Raw genomic sequence first — 19,271 nt, 5'->3', positions numbered from 1 at the left:
ATAAAAGAAAATTGATTACTTCTGCTTCGTAGTAGCCATTACTAACAATTTCAGAACCAGAGAGTCTTAGAACGTTAGTACTGAAGTGGTCCTTGAGCCTATGTAATTTAATACCTGCATCTTACAAAATAGGAAAATGAGATCCAAGAAGGTAAATAACTCATCCAAGGTCACTAAGTTAGTTACTGGCACATGGGACCCCGGTATCCTGAATTCCAGGCCAGCATTTTTACTGCTGTATCAGAATACTCAATTTTTCTCTAATGCACCACATGAAAATTACTTCTAGACTGACACAAGCCTAATTAATATCACTGTCTCAAGGTGGCTCCTTAAAGGAACACAGACAACATAAACCTGATGTGATAAAAGATTATACATTCGCGAGGTGCCAATTCACAATAAACCCATTAACATCTCTAAACTCAGAACAAAGTTAGGAAATGAGTGAAAATAATCTAATTTACACATTACTATGAACACCAAATCAAATTTTCCAACTTAATATAAAACTCTACTCATCCTACACCTCCCCAGTTTGAACTTACATTCTAAAGAAATGCCTCAGTGCTATATATTTTAATAAATTCCTTGTTATTACCCTAAGAAGCAGTTATTCATTAAGAAGAAACAAACTTGTGCCAAATCTTCAAACGATGTTAAAAATACACAGGAATGTTGATTCATGTAGGTTCTCAAATTTAAATGTGCCTTAGGCAACAACTTACATACTAGAAGATAAATGTGGCAATCATTTTTAGCATTCAAAAAGAGTAGTTAAAATTCGTGGTCTTAAAAAGGTAAACTTTAGGGGCGCCTGGGTGGCGCAGTCGGTTAAGCGTCCGACTTCAGCCAGGTCACGATCTCGCAGTCCGTGAGTTCGAGCCCCGCGTCAGGCTCTGGGCTGATGGCTCAGAGCCTGGAGCCTGTTTCCGATTCTGTGTCTCCCTCTCTCTCTGCCCCTCCCCCGTTCATGCTCTGTCTCTCTCTGTCCCCAAAAAAATAAATAAACGTTGAAAAAAAAAATTAAAAAAAAAAAAAGGTAAACTTTAATATCAATGTACTCACACTCAGGAAATACATTACATATTTTCAGCTAAATCTATAAATATCCCTAGATAAATCCTTGGCTCTTAGATTAAGTATTAAAGAAATGTTGAGACCACTTAATCTGTGTACTGCCTTTCTGCCTCCTCTGTGACCACCATGATCTGAGTAACTCTACTACAGGTAACTTCAAAACAGGGAAGTTTAAGTCCCAAGTCCTAGAATTTACATTCAAGGCTACACAGCAACCATCTCAAAAAGATCTACTTTTACTGACCAAAAATTATCTACATTGACTCCAGAGACTATAACACAAAATACAAAGACGAACCACAGAGAAGGTTGACAGAAGGCTTAAGTTCAATGGCTTTTGTGAGAATAAAAAGGACCTTTTATCCAAGTCACAAAAATAGACCCCAAAGAGGGAAAATTAAAAGCAAAAGACCTCACGTTCCCAATTTTGTATATATTTTCTTTCCAGTTGATCTGGGCTATAAAGGATGTACTTGTGGAAATTAATCTAGTTTGTACCCCTAATCCTACCCTGCTTAAAACTAAAGTTATCAGTGCCCTCTGCATTCTGACACTTCATTCTCTCCTTCTGTTTGCCTGTTGTCCATTCCACCTTTCAGGATACAGAATCCTCAGAAGGCAGATACATCCAATGTTCCATTGTGCTCCTTCATTATTCTTATAACAAGACATAGGAAAATAATGCCAAGCACCACTTACCAGAACATTTTCCTCTATATTGATATAAGATCCCCAATAATTGGAACACAAGCAATCTCTACTTTTGGTCCAATGAATTTCCAAAAGCAGTGTCTGATTTATGTGAGATCAGAATTTGCTAGAAAATCCTTTTAAACTACTTATGAGTGACAAACTACCATGAACTACCTCACAACTCTGCATTCTGTTTCCTTGTTCTTTTCTCTGAGCATCCCTGTTTTAGAAACCTCAATTATTGATAAGTGTATGTGGAGTACATCAGGTGTCTATGGCAGAAAAAAGATTTAAAACATTCCTAAAAGAACAAAATAACCAGGTGTCCACACTTTCTAGGCAGCTAAAAATCCCATATGGACCAATTTAAAGTTCCTTATATCAGGTAAGAAGGAAACATTGTTTGGAATAAATTTAGTCTAGGACAACAATGGAAAAGGAAAGAATTCCGTATCAATCATTAGAAAGACACATCTCAAAGATACAAGCATCTACTGAGTCCCCAAATTATAAAATGATCTGGTAAAAAAGCTCTCTTTGTCCCTACTTGTAATTTATCCCATGCTTCCTCACACTCCAGCATCACAGTCTTAAGGAACTGTTTAAGACAAACAACTTGAAGCTTCTAGGCAAACTGTGGATTCGTAGAGGCAGTAAGAAACTATAAAAACCCAGGGAAAATGCTCAGGCTCCTTTCAACCCCCATAAAAATAGTTGCCTTTACTCTACTGAAATGTTACTTGAAAATCCTCCTATTAAGTTGGGTTAACAGAAGTTGTCTTTTTTGGGGGGCACCTGGTTAGCTCAGTCGGTTAAGCATCTGACTCAGTTTTGGCTCAGGTCATGATTTCACAGTTCGTGAGATCAAGCCCTGTATCTGGCTCTGTGCTGACAGTGTGGAGCCAGCTAGGGATTCTCTCTCCCTCTCCTCTCCCCCACGCACATGTGTGCACCATCTCTCTCTCTCTAAAAATAAGTAACATTAAAAAAGAAGTTGTTGCCTTTTTTTCAAGTTTAAATAACAGGTGCTAATAAATATTCATTTTGATTACTTAAAATCTGAACAAGTATGGTTCAAAAAGTAAAAATAATATAACCAAAGGTATATATTATGAAGAGTCTCATTCCTACCCTGCTTCCCATCTATCCAGTTCCTACTGCATTTGTAAGTTTATCATTCCAGAGTTTCTTTATGCAAAGAAATGCAGATTAAAAGATATTGTTATTTTTCCAGGCCATCTTTGGTGGGAGTACTTGGGGCTGAGCTGAGAGGGACTGGTGGGCACAGGATCAGAGGGTCTCTAGCTCTCTCAAAATGGCCACTATTCTGAGGGCAAAAAGTTGTACATTTGACCTTAAAACATGAATCACATTCCTGGACACATTCCACTCTGGCTGGGACCCTGACATCCCCTCCTTGCCTGTGTGAAGGACAAGGCTCAGCTCCTTCATGAGAAGAGAAAGCCGATCCACCATTCCCTAAGAGTTGGCTGGGTGCAACAAGCTATACTTTTAACTACTAAGTGGAGCTGCACCTGATGAAAATTAAAGCCCAGAGAATGCTCCTCCCTTTCTGGTCTTTGTTTTAATGTTGGTGTGTATGCGTGTGTGTTTAAATTAATAGATTTTTATCTTTAGAATAGGTTTACAGAAAATTAAGCAGAAAGTGTACTACAAAGAGTTCCCATATACCCGGCTCTTTCCCCTGTTCACCATTTTCTCATTAACATCTTACATTAATGTGGTATATTTGTTACAACTGATGAGCCAACAGCGACACATTATCATTAACCAAAGTCCACAGTTTACATTAGGGTTCACTCTTTGTGTTCTACATTCTTTGGGTTTTGACAAATGTATAATGAAATAATCACCTTTACATTAACATACAGAATAGTTTCACTGCCCTAAAAATCCCATGTCCCAACTGTTCATCCCTTCCTACCTCCCTCTAAACCCCTGGCAACCACTAATCCTTTCACTTACTGTTTCTATAGTTTTGCCTTTCCCAGAATGTCATAATAATTGGAATCATGTAACTATGTAGTTTCCTCAGACTGGCCTCTTGCATTAAGCATCAGGCATTTAAGGTTTAGCCATGTTTTTTTTTTTAATTTTTTAAAATGTCTTTATTTTGAGAGAGACAGAGACAGAGAATGAACAGGAGAGAGGCAGATTGAAATGGAGACACAGAATCTGAAGCAGGCTCCAGGCTCCGAGCTGTCAGCACAGAGCCCAATGCGGGGCTCACGAACTGTGAGATCATGACCTGAGCCGAAGTTGGATGCTTAACCAACTGAGCCACCCAGGCACCCCAGGTTTAGCCAGGTCTTTTTGTGGCTTAAGAACTTATTTCTTTTTCTCACTGAATAACACTCCATTGTACAGATTGTTTATTCTTTCACCTTTTGAAGGACATCTTAATTGCTTCTGGTTTTTTGAAATTAGGATATAAACATTCATGTGCAGGTTTTTGGTAGATATAAGTTTTCTATTCATTTGGGTAAATATACATAGGAGTATGATTGCTGGATCATATAGTAAGGCTATGCTTAGCTTTGTGAGAAACAGCCAAACTGTCTTCCAAAATGACTGCCATTTTGCACTACCACCAGCAACGAATGAAGACTTCATATTGTTACATATCTTCACTAACATTCAGTACTGCCAGTGTTTTGTTTTGTTTTGCCATTCTAATAGTTTAGTAGTTTCTTATTGTTGTTTTAATTTGCAATTCCTTAGTGACATATGATGTTGGACATCTTTTCATATGCTTTTTTTCCACCTGGATATCTACTTTGGTGGGGTGCCTGTTCAGTTCTTTTGCCCAATTTTTAATTGCATTGTTTACTTTAAGTTTTAAGAGTTCTTTGTATGTTTTGGATACAAGCCATTTGTCAGATGTGTCCTGCAAACATTTTCTCCTAGCCTGTGGCTTATCTTCTCATTCTCTTAATGTCCTTCACGGGACAAAACTTTTTAAACTTTCATGGGTCATGCTTTTGATGTTGTATATAAAAAGTCATTACCAAACCCAAGGTCATCCAGGTTTTCTCCTGATATCTTTTAAAAGTTTTGTACCTTACATTTAGGTCTGTGATCCATTTTGAGTTAAGTTGTTTAATTCAAGGTGTAAAATCTGTCTCCAGATTTTTTTTTTTTTTTTTGCATGTGGATGTCTGTTTCAGCACCATTTGTTGAAATATTATTCTTTCTCCACTGAATTGCTTTTGTTCCTTTGTCAAAGATCAGTTGACTATACTTTTATGGGTATGTTTCTGAGCTATTTTGTTCTATTGATCCATTTGTCTATTGTTTTGCCAACACCACACTGTCTTAATTATTATAGCTTAACAGTAAATCTTGAAGTTGGGTAGTGTCAGTCCTTTGATTTCCTTTTTCTCAGTATTGTGTTGGCTTTTACCTGTCCTTACTAGGATCACTTTGTCAGTATCTACAAAATAACTAGCTGGGATTTTGATTGGGATTGTGCTGAATCTATAGATCAAGTTAGGAAGAACTGACATCTTAATAACGAATCTTCCCACTCATGAACATGGAATGTCACTATAAATGGAATGTCACTCCATTTATTCAGATAATTCAGAAGATTTATTCAGATCTTCTTTGATCTCTTTTATCACAGTTTTATAGTTTTTCTCACACAGATCTTATATATGTTTTGTCAGATTTATTCTTAAGCGCCTCATTTTGGGGGGTGCCAATATAAATGGTATTGTTTTTTAAATTTCAAATTTCAACTGTTCCTTGCTGGTACGTAGGAAAGTAATTGACTTTTATATATTAACTTTGGAACCAATAACTGTGCTATATCATTTATGAATTCTAGGAATTTGTCAGTTCTTCGGGATTGTCTACATAGATAATCAGAACATCTGTGAATAAAGACAGTTGTACTCCTTCTTTCCCAATCTGTATGCCTTCTGTTTTCTTGTCTTACTGCATTAACTAGGTTTCCCAGTACGATGTTGAATAGGAATGGTTAGAGAGGACATCCTTGTCTTGTTCCTGATCTTAGGGACAAAGCATCTAGTTTCTCATCAAGTATGGTGTTAGCTGTAGAGTTTCTGTAGATGTTCTTTATCAAGTTGAGGAAGTTCCCCTTCATACCTAGCTTGTGGTGAGTTCATGAATAGGTATTGGATTTTGTCACATGCTTTTTCTGTATCCAAGACACGATCCTATGATTTTTCTTCTTTAGCCTGTTGATGTGACAGATTATATTAACTGTCGAATGTTGCACCAGCCTTGCATACCTGGAATAAATCCACTCAGCTGTGGTATGATTCTTTTTATATATCATCGGATTCAATTTGTTAATATCTTGTTGAGGAGTTTTCTGTGTTCGTGAGTTACATTGGTCTGTAATGTCTTTTTAAAGTGTAAACAGGCTGAGTAATCTCAGAGCTATCAGCCAGTTACACGTAATAATCCATTTAATCAGATTATTGTTCTTCTGAACCCTAAACAACTGCAATGAGGCAAAGACATTACTGGTCAGAGGGAAAACATGGAATACTTAGGCATCAAGGCAGGCATGAGTCAGCTGTAGCAGCTCAAAAGCATCAAAAGCTGTAGTTTATACTACTTTCCTTAGCTTTGAAGTTAGTAATCAGAAGAGGGAGGAAAGAATCAGGAAATTGAGGGATAAGATACCTAAGTGCCTGAAAGAAGCTATTTTTTAAAATGTTTACTTATTTTGAGAGAGTGAGAGAAAGAGGCAGAGAGAGGGAGAGACAGAACCCCAAGCAGGCTCCACGTTCATTCAGCACAGAGTCTGACACAGGGCTCGATCCCATGACTGTGACATCATGACCCGGGCCTAAATCAAGAGTCGAATGTGTGACTGAGCCACCCAGGCACCCCAGAAATTACTTTCTTTAATAGGTTTTGTGAGATACAACAACCTTGCCTGACTTTTAAAAGTAAGGAGGGTCTAAGGTCCAGGTTTCACACTTGTACACTGTCTTCTGAGTCAGGGATGGTACGGCTCTATAGCACAAAAACTTCTCTACCCAGATCTGCCCCCTCCCCTTACTAATTTGCTACTTTCAAACAACCTGAGAATTTTTTTTTAACCACAGAAAACCATCTTCACAATTTTTGCCAACTATAAATACTAATTATACCACTATTTACTTAATAAAATGCATAAAGTTGGCATTTTATTAAAATTATTTTAAAAAGAAAATATTAGGGGTGCCTAGGTGGCTCAGTCAGTTGAGCATCCGACTTCAGCTCAGGTCATGATCTTACAATTTGAGGGTTTGAACCCCACGTTGGGCTTTGCACTAACAGGGGGCAGACTGCTTCGGATCCTCTGTCTCCCTATCTCTGCCCCTCCTCCCCCCAAAATAAACAAACATAAAAAAATTTTATATCTCTATCATTAACAGATACTATCTCTTACCAAATACAGTTATTATACATTAATATACATTAAATACATAACTCTTAAAATTAAAAACATTCATCCCTCTACCACCTAAAGTCATCTACTATGCAACCTGTGATAAATGTGCTCCATACTTTGAGAAATACTCATCAAATCCAACCTTCTCCTTCATTTATAAGTAATGAAACTGAAGACCAGAAACCAAAGTGAACTATTCAAGGTCATAGAGCTAATCAGGAGCTGAACTGGAACCAACACTCTCTTTGCTCCACAAATAAAAACTAACTATTCACACACCCACACTACTGTTCTTTCCACTACAACAAGTTTAAAAAAAAAAGGTGGTGAGGGGAGAGAATATCTTATTTATTAACTTTTTCAGTCAGTGGTCTCCAAATTGCCTTTGTTTCTTTTTGGCAGGCTGTCTAACTGGCTCAAAATTGAACTCCTGCTGGAATAAAGCTGACCTGGCTAGGGAACAGGGGCAGGAACACCAAGGGACACTGTGCCTGAAAGGGAAGAGGGGCTTTACCTGAGGGCTCAGGATATTTGAAAGAAGAATTAAAAATTCATGAGACACTCCTCCTCCCCACCCAAGGGACAGCTCAGCTGCCTGAAACTTGTGATGTGCTCTGCTACTGGCTTCAAAGAGCTGACGACATTCAGAGGGTACTCAGAATGGTACTCTCTGAGTGTTCCCCAAACAAAACAAGCAATTTTGAAAAAGAATATAAGGCATGTTAAGTGGTTTTTTTTACAACTGGTATTCTGAGCTTAATGCTGACCAAAAACAGAGAATTTATTTATATGTGCAAGTGTCAAGAAAAAATCTTCAGAGAAAGTGAGCAGAAACAAAGGTAAGGAAAGCTGTCCAGTCTGAAATGTGCTAAACTTTAAGAAAGGAAGTTTCAAAAACTTTATAAAAGAGAAAAAGTTAGTATATTCTGATAGCCAGAGTCTCTGAGAAAACTCCACTGGAAAACAGAATCGTTGGCAATATTTGAAAAAAAAAAAAAAATAGTGGTTTCTGGTAGCCTCCAATTAAAAAGGAAAAAAAAAAAGGAGATAACAAGGTAGAAATACATAAAAGTGGGACAAAAACCTGCCCATAAATGCCCTCTTTTTTTCCATTCCTCTCTTTCCACTCAGATCCTTCTAAGTCCAGCTCACCCCTCCTCCACAGTCTTCTCCTATCCTGACTCGCAGTGACTGCTCCTCTTCCAAACTCTATGTACTTGGTAATTATTGATGGATGGCTTTGCCCCCTCCCAATTCAACTCTAGGCTCTGAGACTGCAGTGTTCATGTCATACATACCTTGGTGTCCCCAGAGTATCCACCTACAGTGCCTCCTGCAGAGTAAATTATAAATAAATACATGCTAATTGAGTCAAAGAGGCCAACTAGAAATCATTGTTCTTAGAGGAAGGGGAGACCAGGGCTGGCATAAAGAATACAGAATTTGAGCATGCAACGTAAATTGTACTAATACCCAAATCAATTCAAATCAACTGAGTAACAAGTAGAAGCAACAGGCACAGTCACCTGAAATTGCAAAATCAGCACAGTACCTGCAAAAGACTTTCTATGGCATGAAAACCTCGAATTAAATTCAGAGCTCCACATAAAAGACTGAGGATAAATGCCACAATTGCTGACAAAGTTGCTGGTTCTAGTCGCTGGTGAGCTGGAAAATAAAAGAAATGGTTAGAAATGAACACCACTATCTCATGTCAGCACCTAAACTTCTGTAAAATGAAATTCTTTGCTAAATATTTAAATTTAAGGGTCAAATACGGATTGATCTTCATAAAGTTATTTATTAATATGTTAGTAATTATTTTTTAATGCAAAACATCTTGGCAACATGACAGCTTCGTTGCCCCGAACTCAAGTTCATTAAGTTCTTTTTCTCTAAATGTTAACAAAGACATCTAACTCGCACTTGGGGTATATGGTGCTAAGGAGGGCTCACATCTGGCAGTAAATCATGCAAAAAAAAAACCTTACTGCCTAAATAGGTCTACCACTTGGAAGTAATTGCAAATATTTGCAAAGGTGACTTTCCTTGAGAAATCATTGCATAATTCCTATTTTACTGAAAATGCTTAGATAACATTTTTAAGGACAAACATAGCTTGCTTTTTTAAAGCCAAGCTCTCCATCATTTGGGTTCCAGGTCTAAAAATACCATGGGATATATGTGAAAGCTCCTATATAATCACCAATCTGAACTTCACAATAGAATAGAAGTTCATGATCTCTGAGGAGCACCTGAAGACCATAACAAATGTTAAAGCACTAGCTAAAAAAGAAAGTGATTGGTTTATCTCAACAAATGCATTCCCTTATCTGTCAGGGCTTCAGCAGGGTATGACATTTAGTTATACCATAATTTCCCTTTATCCTCATCTTGGGCTTAACAAAATTAACAACGGAGTCTAAATGAAAATACAAAACTAAACACACAATCATCTAGACCTCAAAAAGGAGAGAGAGACAGAGAAAGGACAGAACTACAGTTAGATCATTTTATTTAAATCAATGAAGTGTAAAAGCGCTGACAATGAAGTTAATGAGGTGGAACATTAATATCAGGAAAGGCTTAAATCTTTGCAACTTATATTCAGCCCTTATAGCAGAAAGTTTCCCTAAACAGGTCATTGAAACATAAAACCCCAAATATCACAAAAAGTATTTATTCCTCAAGTTCAGCAGAAAATGCTAATATGGGATAACATTTTCTTAAGTTTCTTCTGTGCCCAAGCTGATTGCTTGGTCTCTTAATCAGTTTCCTTGAGATTTTAATATGAAAACAAAAAATTCAATGTCTTTGTAAAGTATTAAGACTAAGCTGTATATCAGTAGAGAAAAAAAAGTCACAATTTAAAAATCTATGCAACTTGGGGTGCCTGGGTGACTCAGTCAGTTAAACGTCCGATTTCAGCTCAGGTCATGATCTTGTGGTCTATGGGTTTGAACTCCACATCGGGCTCTGTGCTGACAGCTCAGAGCCTGGAGCCTGCTTTGGATTCTATGTCTCCATCTCTCTCTACCCTTCTGTCTGCCTCTTCCTTGCTCACTCACTCTCTCTCTCAAAAATAAACATTAAAAAAAAATTTTTTTTTACTCTATGCAACTGGTCTACCAATTAGTCATGTTTTGTACTCTCTGTTCATCCCTCCCCACCCCTTCTCAGTAGTAAGGAAAAACTGGCCTCTAATAAGAAATCCTTAATATGAGCCTTAAAAATAAAACCTGACAACTGAACAGATTACATAAATCACACTTCTAAAATATACAAGCTTAGAAATCCAGGGAAGATGGCGGTGCAGGAGGACGCTGGGCTCACCTCATCCTGCCAATCACTTAGATTCCACCCATACCTGCCTAAATAACCAAGAAAATGGCCAGAAGACTAGCAGAACAGACTCTCCAGAGCCAAGCATAGACGAGAGGCCCACAGAAGAGGGTAGGAAGGGCAGAGAGGCAGTGCATGCTACACGGACTAGCAGGAGGGAGCTGGTGCAGTGGAAGGGCAGCCAGCCCGCCTAGCAAGGCAAAGCCCCTGAGTCTGGCTTGCAAAAGCGGAGGGGTCGGCCTGCCTGCGTGAGTCCTGACAGCCAGTGGGACTTAACATCTGGAATGTTATAAGTCAATAGCTCTGCTCAGAGAGCGTGAGGGAGAGAGGACAGGGGGAGGGACAGGTGTTGAGCCCTGGAAGACAGAGCTCAGCTCGGTGGGGAACAAAGGCGCTGGCCAGCGCCATCTCCCTTTCCCATCCCCCAGCTGAGCCGAAACCCCAAAGGGAACCAGTTCACTGAACTTGCCTGCACCGCGCAAACACCCAACACTGTGCTTCTGTGGATCCATCCCTCCGACGGGTTGGCCTCCCTCCCAGTGCTGCAGGACTACTCCCTCAGGGGACCACCGATAGCAAAGCAAGCTATGCCTGCCCCTTCCATCCCTGTGTACCTTGCGGATCCACCCTGGCTAATACACCAGATCCCATCAAAGCAGCACCACAAGCCTGACAGTGTGCAAGTAGCCCAGACAGGGGCCACACCACTCCAGATTTCATGCTTGCAGTGATAAGCCCCTGGGAGAGGGGAAGATAAGGTACACACCAGTCTGACTGTGGCCCCAGCAGTGGGCTGGAGACAGACATCAGGTCTGACTGTGTCCCCTGCCACCAACACAAGTTACTCCAGACAGCACAGGGGAAGTGCCCTGCAGTTCTGCGCCACTCCAGGGACTATCCAAAATGACAAAATAGAAGAACTCTCCTCAAAAGAAACTCCAGGAAGTAGCAACAGCTAACGAATTGAACAAAAATGATTTAAGCATTATAATGGAACAAGAATTTAGAATAATCATCATAAAACTAATCACTGGGCTTGAAAAAAGTATAGAGGACAGCAGAGAATCTATTGCAACAGAGATCAAGGAACTAAGAAATAGTCACGAGGAGCTAAAAAATGCTATAAATGAGGTGCAAAATAAAATGGAGGTGACCACTGCTCAGATTGAAGAGGCAGAGGAGAGAATAGGTGAATTAGAAGATAAAATTATGGAAAAAGAGGAAGCTGAGAAAAAGAGAGATAAAAAAAAATCCAGGAGTATGAGGGGAGAATTCGAGAACTAAGTGATGCAATCAAACGCAACAATATCCGTATAATAGGAATTCCAGAAGAGGAAGCGAGAGAGAAAGGGGCTGAAGGTGTACTTGAACAAACCAGAGCTGAGAACTTCCCTGATCTGGGGAAGGAAAAAGGCATTGAAATCCAAGAGGCACAGAGAACTCCCTTCAGACATAACGTGAATCCATCTTCTGCACGACATATCATAGTGAAACTGGCAAAATATAAGGATAAAGAGAAATTCTGAAAGCAGCTAGGGATAAACACACTCTAACATATAAAGGGAGACCAATAAGACTAGTGACAGACCTATCTACTGAAACTTGGCAGGCCAGAAAGGAATGGCAGGAAATCTTCAATGTGATGAACATAAAAAATATGCAGCCGAGAATCCTTTATCCAACAAGTCTGTCATTCAGAATAGAAGGAGAGATGAAGGTCTTTCCAAACAAACAAAAACTGAAGGAATTCATCACCACTAAACCAGCCCTACAAAGAGACCCTAAGGGGTATTCTGTTAGTTAAATGTTGCAAGGACCACAACGTACCAGAGACATCACTACAAGCATGAAATCTACAGACATCACAATGACTCTAAACCCATATCTTTCTATAATAACACTGAATGTAAATTGACTAAATGCTCCAATCAAAAGACATAGGGTAACAGAATGGATAAAAAAACAAGACCCATCTACTTGCTGTCTACAAGAGACTCATTTTAGACCTGAGGACACCTTCAGATTGAAAGTGAGGGGATGGAGATCTATCTATCATGCTACTGGAAGTCAAAAGAAAGCTGGAGTAGCCATACTTATATCAGACAAACTAGACTTCAAATTAAAGGCTGTAACAAGAGATGAAGAAGGACATCATATAATAATTATAGGGTCTATCCATTAGGAAGAGCTAACAATTATAAATGTCTATGCGCTGAATACGGGAGCCCCCAAATATATAAAACAATTAATCACAAACATAAGCAACCTTATTGATAAGAATGTGGTAATTGCAGGGGACTTTAATACTCCACTTACAACAATGGATAGATCATCTAGACACAGGATCAATAAAGAAACAAGGGCCCTGAATGATACATTGGATCAGATAGACTTGACAGATATATTTAGAACTCTGCATCCCAAAGCAACAGAATATACTTTCTTCTCGAGTGCACATGGAACATTATCCAACATAGATCACATACTGGGTCACAAAACACCCCTTCATAAGTATTCAAGAATTGAGATCATACCATGCATACTTTCAGACCACAATGCTATGAACACCCTACTAAAGAATGAATGGGCCAACCAGGCAATTAGAGAAGAAATTTAAAAATATATGGAAACAAATGAAAATGAAAATACAACAATCCAAACGCTTTGGGATGCAGCGAAGGCAGTCCTGAGAGGAAAAGACATTGCAATCCAGCCCTATCTCAGGAAACAAGAAAAATCCCAAATACAAAATCTAACAGCACACTTAAAGGAAACAGAAGCAGGACAGCAAAGACACCCCAAACCCAGCAGAAGAAGAGAAATAATAAAGATCAGAGCAGAAATAAACAATATAGAATAAAAAAAAAAACCACTGTAGAGCAGATCAATGAAACCAAGAGTTGGTTTTTTGAAAAAATAAACAAAATTGATAAACCTCTAGCCATGCTTCTCAAAAAGAAAAGGGAGATGACCCAAATGGATAAAATCATGAATGAAAATGGAATTATTACAACCAATCCCTCAGAAATACAAGCAATTATCAGGGAATACTATGAAAAATTGTATGCCAACAAACTGGACAACCTGGAAGAAATGGACAAATTCCTAAGCACCTACACACTTCCAAAACTCAAACACGAAGAAATAGAAAGCTTGAACAGACCCATAACCAGCAAAGAAATGGAATCAGTTATCAAAAATCTCCCAACAAATAAGAGTCCAGGACCAGATGGCTTCCCAGGGGAATTCTACCAAACATTTAAAGCAGAGATAATACCTATCCTTCTCAAGCTATTCCAAAAAAACAAAAAGGGAAGGACAACTTCCAGACTCATTCTATGAAGCCAGCATTACTTTCATTCCTAAACCAGACAGAGACCCAGCAAAAAAAGAGAATCACAGGCCAATATTCCTGATGAATATGGATGCAAAAATTCTCAATAAGATACTAGCAAATCAAATTCAACAGCATATAGGGGCGCCTGGGTGGCGCAGTCGGTTAAGCATCTGACTTCAGCCAGGTCACGATCTCGTGGTCCGTGAGTTCGAGCCCCGCGTCAGGCTCTGGGCTGATGGCTCAGAGCCTGGAGCCTGTTTCCGATTCTGTGTCTCCCTCTCTCTCTGCCCCTCCCCCATTCATGCTCTGTCTCTCTCTGTCCCAAAAATAAATAAACGTTGAAAAAAAATGAAAAAAAAATTCAACAGCATATAAAAAGAATTATTCACCATGATCAAGTGGGATTCATTCCTGGGCTGCAAGGCTGATTCAGCATTCACAAATCAATCAGTGTAATACATCACATTAATAAAAGAAAAGATAAGAACCATATGATCCTGTCAATTGATGCAGAAAAAGCATTTGACAAAATTCAGCATCCTTTCTTAATAAAAACCCTCAAGAAAGTCGGGATAGAAGGAACATACTTAAACATCAAAAAAGCCATTTATGAAAAGCTCACAGCTAATATCATCTTCAATGGGGAAAAACTGAGAGCTTTCTCCCTGAGATCAGGAACATGACAGGGATGTCCTCTTTCACCACTGTTGTTTAACATAGTGTTGAAGTGCTAGCATCAGCAATTAGACAACAAAAGGAAATCAAAGGCATCAAAATTGGCAATGATGAAGTCAAGCTTTCACTTTTTGCAGATGACATGATATTATACGTGGAAAACCCGACAGACTCCACCAAAAGTCTCTTAGAACTGATACATGAATTCAGCAAAGTTGCAGGATACAAAATCAATGTACAGAAATCAACTGCATTCTTACACACTAATAATGAAACAACAGAAAGACAAATAAGAAACTGATCCCATTCACAATTGCACCAAGCATAAAATACCTAGGAATAAACCTAACCAAAGATGTAAAAGATCTGTATGCTGAAAACTATAGAAAGCTTATGAAGGAAACTGAAGAAGATATGAAGAAATGGAAAAACATTCCATGCTCATGGACTGGAAGAATAAATATTGTCAATATGTCAATACTACCCAAAGCTATCTACACATTCAATGCAATCCCAATCAAAATTGCACCAGCATTCTTCTCAAAACTAGAACAAGCAATCCTAAAATTCATATGGAACCACAAAAGGCCTCGAATAGCCAAAATAATTTTGAAGAAGAAGACCAAAGCAGGAGGCATCACAATCCCAGACTTTAGCCTCTACTACAGAGCTGTAATCATCAAGACAGCATGGTATTGGCACAAAAACAGACACACACAGACCACTGGAATAGAATAGAAACCCCAGAACTAGACCCACAAACGTACGGACAACTAATCTTTGACAAAGCAGGAAAGAACATCCAATGGAAAAAAGACAGTCTCTTTAACAAATGGTGCTGGGAGAACTGGACAGCAACATGCAGAAGACTGAAACTAGACCACTTTCTCACACCATTCACAAAAATAAACTCAAAATGGATAAAGGACCTGAATGTGAGACAGGAAACCATCAAAACCCTAGAGGAGAAAGCAGGAAAAGACCTCTCTGACCTCAGCCGTAGCAATTTCTTACTGGACACATCCCCAAAGGCAAGGGAATTAAAAGCAAAATTGAACTACTGGGACCTTATGAAGATAAAAAGCTTCTGCACAGCAAAGGAAACAACCAACAAAACTAAAAGGCAACCAATGGAATGGGAAAAGATATTTGCAAATGACATATTGGACAAAGGGCTAGTATCCAAAATCTATAAAGAGCTCACCAAACTCCACACCTGAAAAACAAAGAACCCAGTGAAGAAATGGGCAGAAAACATGAATAGACACTTCTCTAAAGAAGACATCCAGATGGCCAACAGGCACATGAAAAGATGCTCAACATCACTCCTCATCAGGGAAATACAACTCAAAACCACACTCAGATATCACCTCACGCCAGTCAGAGTGGCCAAAATGAACAAATCAGGAGACTATAGATGCTGGAGAGGATGTGGAGCAGCGGGAACCCTCTTGCACTGTTGGTGGGAATGCAAATTGGTGCAGCCCCTCTGGAAAACAGTGTGGAGGTTCCTCAGAAAATTAAAAATAGACCTACCCTATGACCCAGCAATAGCACTGTTAGGAATTTACCCAAGGGATACAGGAGTGCTGATGCATAGCGGCACTTGTACCCCAATGTTTATAGCAGCACTCTCAACAATAGCCAAATTATGGAAAGAGCCTAAATGTCCATCAACTGATGAATGGATAAAGAAATTGTGGTTTACATATACAATGGAGTACTACGTGGCAATGAGAAAGAATGAAATATGGCCTTTTGTAGCAACATGGATGGAACTGGAGAGTGTGATGCTAAGTGAAATAAGCCATAAAAGACAGATACCATATGATTTCACGCTTATGTGGATCCTGAGAAACTTAACAGAAGACCATGGGGGAGGGGAAGGAAAAAAAAAAAAAGAAGTTAGAGTGGGAGAGAGCCAAAGCATAAGAGACTCTTAAAAATGGAGAACTGAGGGTTGATGGGGGGTGGGAGGGAGGGGAGGGTGGGTGATAGGTATTGAGGAGGGCACCTTTTGGGATGAGGACTGGGTGTTGTATGGAAACCAATTTGACAATAAACTTCATATATTGAAAAAAAAATTGATCTTCTAGATCCTGAGTGTGTACATTAATGTACAGATATTCTGGCAGTAACATTGACTGCCAGACCTATGGAATTAAACCTTTAGAGAAGGAAAGGCCAACCTAAGTCTTGGAGCTTCCCCTACCCAAACCTGATCAAAATATTATTCCCTAAAGTAACTGTAGAAATCCGTGTCATCATCCAAGGCTTCTTAATATATGCATAGATGGTGATTCCTACTACACACCTATTTACTGCAGTTGAAGGCTCCAAAATGGAAGTGTCTTAGAGAATGACAACATATTACTGTGGGTTCCAACTGCATGCTTTTCCAGACACAGTCTCCATATGGATCAATTAATTTCATAACATGTAGGTACTAATTTGCTAACACTTTTCTCTCTATCCTAATTAAAAGAAAATCAGAATCATTTTTGCTTTTACTTGATAGAGATAGCAGTATACTCACTATATTGCCACTAGGTTATATCAACTCTGAGCCAGAGATTAGTCTATAGCAGGAGTTGGCAAACTATGACCCACAGGCCAAATCTAACCCACCACCTATTTGTGCAAACAAAGCCTTATTGCAACACAGCTTCACCTATTCTTTTACATAATGACTACGGTTGTTTTTGTACTATACTAGTAGAGTGGAGTAGTTGCAACAGAGACCATTTAGCCTGTAAAACCTAAAATATTTGCTATCTGGTCATTTACAGAAAAAAATCTGTTGACTCTTGGCCTACAAGGACCCAACATCTTTTTTTTTTTTTTTTTTTTTAGTATTTATTTTTGAGAGAGAGACAGAGTGTGAGCAGGGGAGGAGCAGAGAGAGAGGGAGACACAGAATCCGAAGCAGGCTCCAGGCTCCGAGCTGTCAGCATGGAGCCTGACGTGGGGCTCGAACTCACAAACCACGAGATCATGAACTGAGCCGAAGTCAGATGCTCAACTGACTGAGCCACCCAGGCACCCTGAACAAGGACCCAACATTTAACACCTCATATAACATTATATTGGCTCACTTTGTTGATGACCCCATGCTGATAGGATCTGAAGAAAAGATAGTTTATGCCTTAGGTTAGATACTCTGGGATGATACATGTATGCCAAAGTGTGGAAAATAATAAAATTATAGAAGCCTACAGCTTTGAGTCAAGTTCCTGGTGGTTAAAAGTCTAGGGTATAGTGAAAGTAAAGATTAAGTTGCACCATGCAACCCACACCACTAAGAAAAGATACACTGCTGAGTATGCCTTTCTAGTTTTCAAAAGCAACATTACTAGACTTGGGTACACTGCTCCAACATGTTCACTGAATGAAAATGGTTGAGGAGAGCCAAAGCAACAGAAAGATTGAGACTGCATTACAGGACACTTTGTCACTCAGTCCTTAGGCCTCATGATATCTAATGGTGTCCAAAATATACAAAGAAGAGACAATGTTTTAATTCTGTAGCAAATTTGGAAAGAAAGAATCATAAAAAAGGTTCCTGGGTTTTGAAGCAATAACATGGCCGGTAAGCAAAAAACAAACAAACCAACAAACAAAAACCCCGAGAAAAACAAAAAACAAAAAAACTCTTTTCAATTTGAGAAGTAGTTCCTGGCTTAAACCTAGTGGCCCTACCATGAAATATCAGATATATTCTATAAACCCTAAAGCAACTGTAAAAACAAATGAAACGAAGAGGTATAAGTCAATACAGAACACAAAATGGATCAAAAAATAGGCAGAAAAAGAGAAAGATGACCAAAACCAGTCTGGATAAAAAGAAAATAGCCAAGATGGTAGGTTTAAACACAACCACATCAATAATCACATTATTAAAATCATCATCATCATCATCATCATCATCACCATCACATTAAATTTAAGTGGTCTAAACACCTAAATAAAAAGCAGATATGATCAACCTGGATTTTTTCCCGACAGACCCAACTAAAACCTACAAGAAATCACTGTAAATAGAAAGACACAGTGGTTAAAACAAAAATGACAGAAAAAGATAAATCATTCCAACACTTAAAAAAGAAGTTAGAATGGCTGTATTAATAACATAGATTGCAGAATTAAGATTATTACTAGGAATAAAGGTCATTTCAAACTGACAAAGAAGTCTATGCACCAAAAGAACAATCCTAAATATTTAACAAGCTATAAAATATATAAAATAAAAACTGACAGACGTAAAAGGAGAAAGATATAAATGCACAAATCTAGTCAGACATTTCAACACAACTTTTCCAGTAATTGAGAGAAGTAGACAGAAAATCAGAGAGCATACAAAAGATTTGAACAGTATCAACCAACTTGATCTTTATGACACTTATAGAACACTCCACCCTACAATTATACACATTCTTTTCAACACATAACACAGAAAAATGGCCAAAATAGAACACATTCTGAGAGAGCAAAACAAGTCTCAATAAATTAAAGGGATTAAAATCATACAAAGTTTGTTATCTGACCACAATGAAGTTAGAAATTAAAAAATGAAAGATGTCTGGAAAAGCTCTAAATACTTAAAATTATATAACACTTTTCTAAATAACCCATGGATCATAAAAGCAATCAAAAGGGAAATCAAAAATCATTTTAAACAGAATGAAGGTGAAAATATAATATATTAAAATT

The 19,271-nt window shown here is 38.5% G+C and overlaps 1 protein-coding gene across 7 annotated transcripts in view; it reads right to left on the bottom strand.

The window, feature by feature from the left end:
- Positions 1-19,271, bottom strand: part of SEC22A (SEC22 homolog A, vesicle trafficking protein) — a 68,405-nt gene that overhangs the window by 18,716 nt on the left and 30,418 nt on the right. For 6 of the 7 annotated variants that reach the window (XM_027061007.2, XM_027061010.2, XM_027061008.2 and 3 more), the window contains one exon: positions 8,760-8,875. In XM_027061007.2, coding sequence (XP_026916808.1) covers positions 8,760-8,875 — 116 coding nt within the window. Of the gene's footprint in view, positions 1-1,042; positions 7,699-8,759; positions 8,876-19,271 lie in introns of those variants that run through there. The other variant, XM_053220948.1, reaches the window with a different exon arrangement.

This window comes from Acinonyx jubatus, chromosome C2 (genome assembly GCF_027475565.1).
Source record: "Acinonyx jubatus isolate Ajub_Pintada_27869175 chromosome C2, VMU_Ajub_asm_v1.0, whole genome shotgun sequence".
In the NCBI taxonomy this organism is placed as follows: domain Eukaryota; kingdom Metazoa; phylum Chordata; class Mammalia; order Carnivora; family Felidae; genus Acinonyx; species Acinonyx jubatus.
The sequence above is the reverse complement of the archived record's forward strand: the minus strand, read 5'-3'. Positions and strand labels throughout refer to the sequence as shown.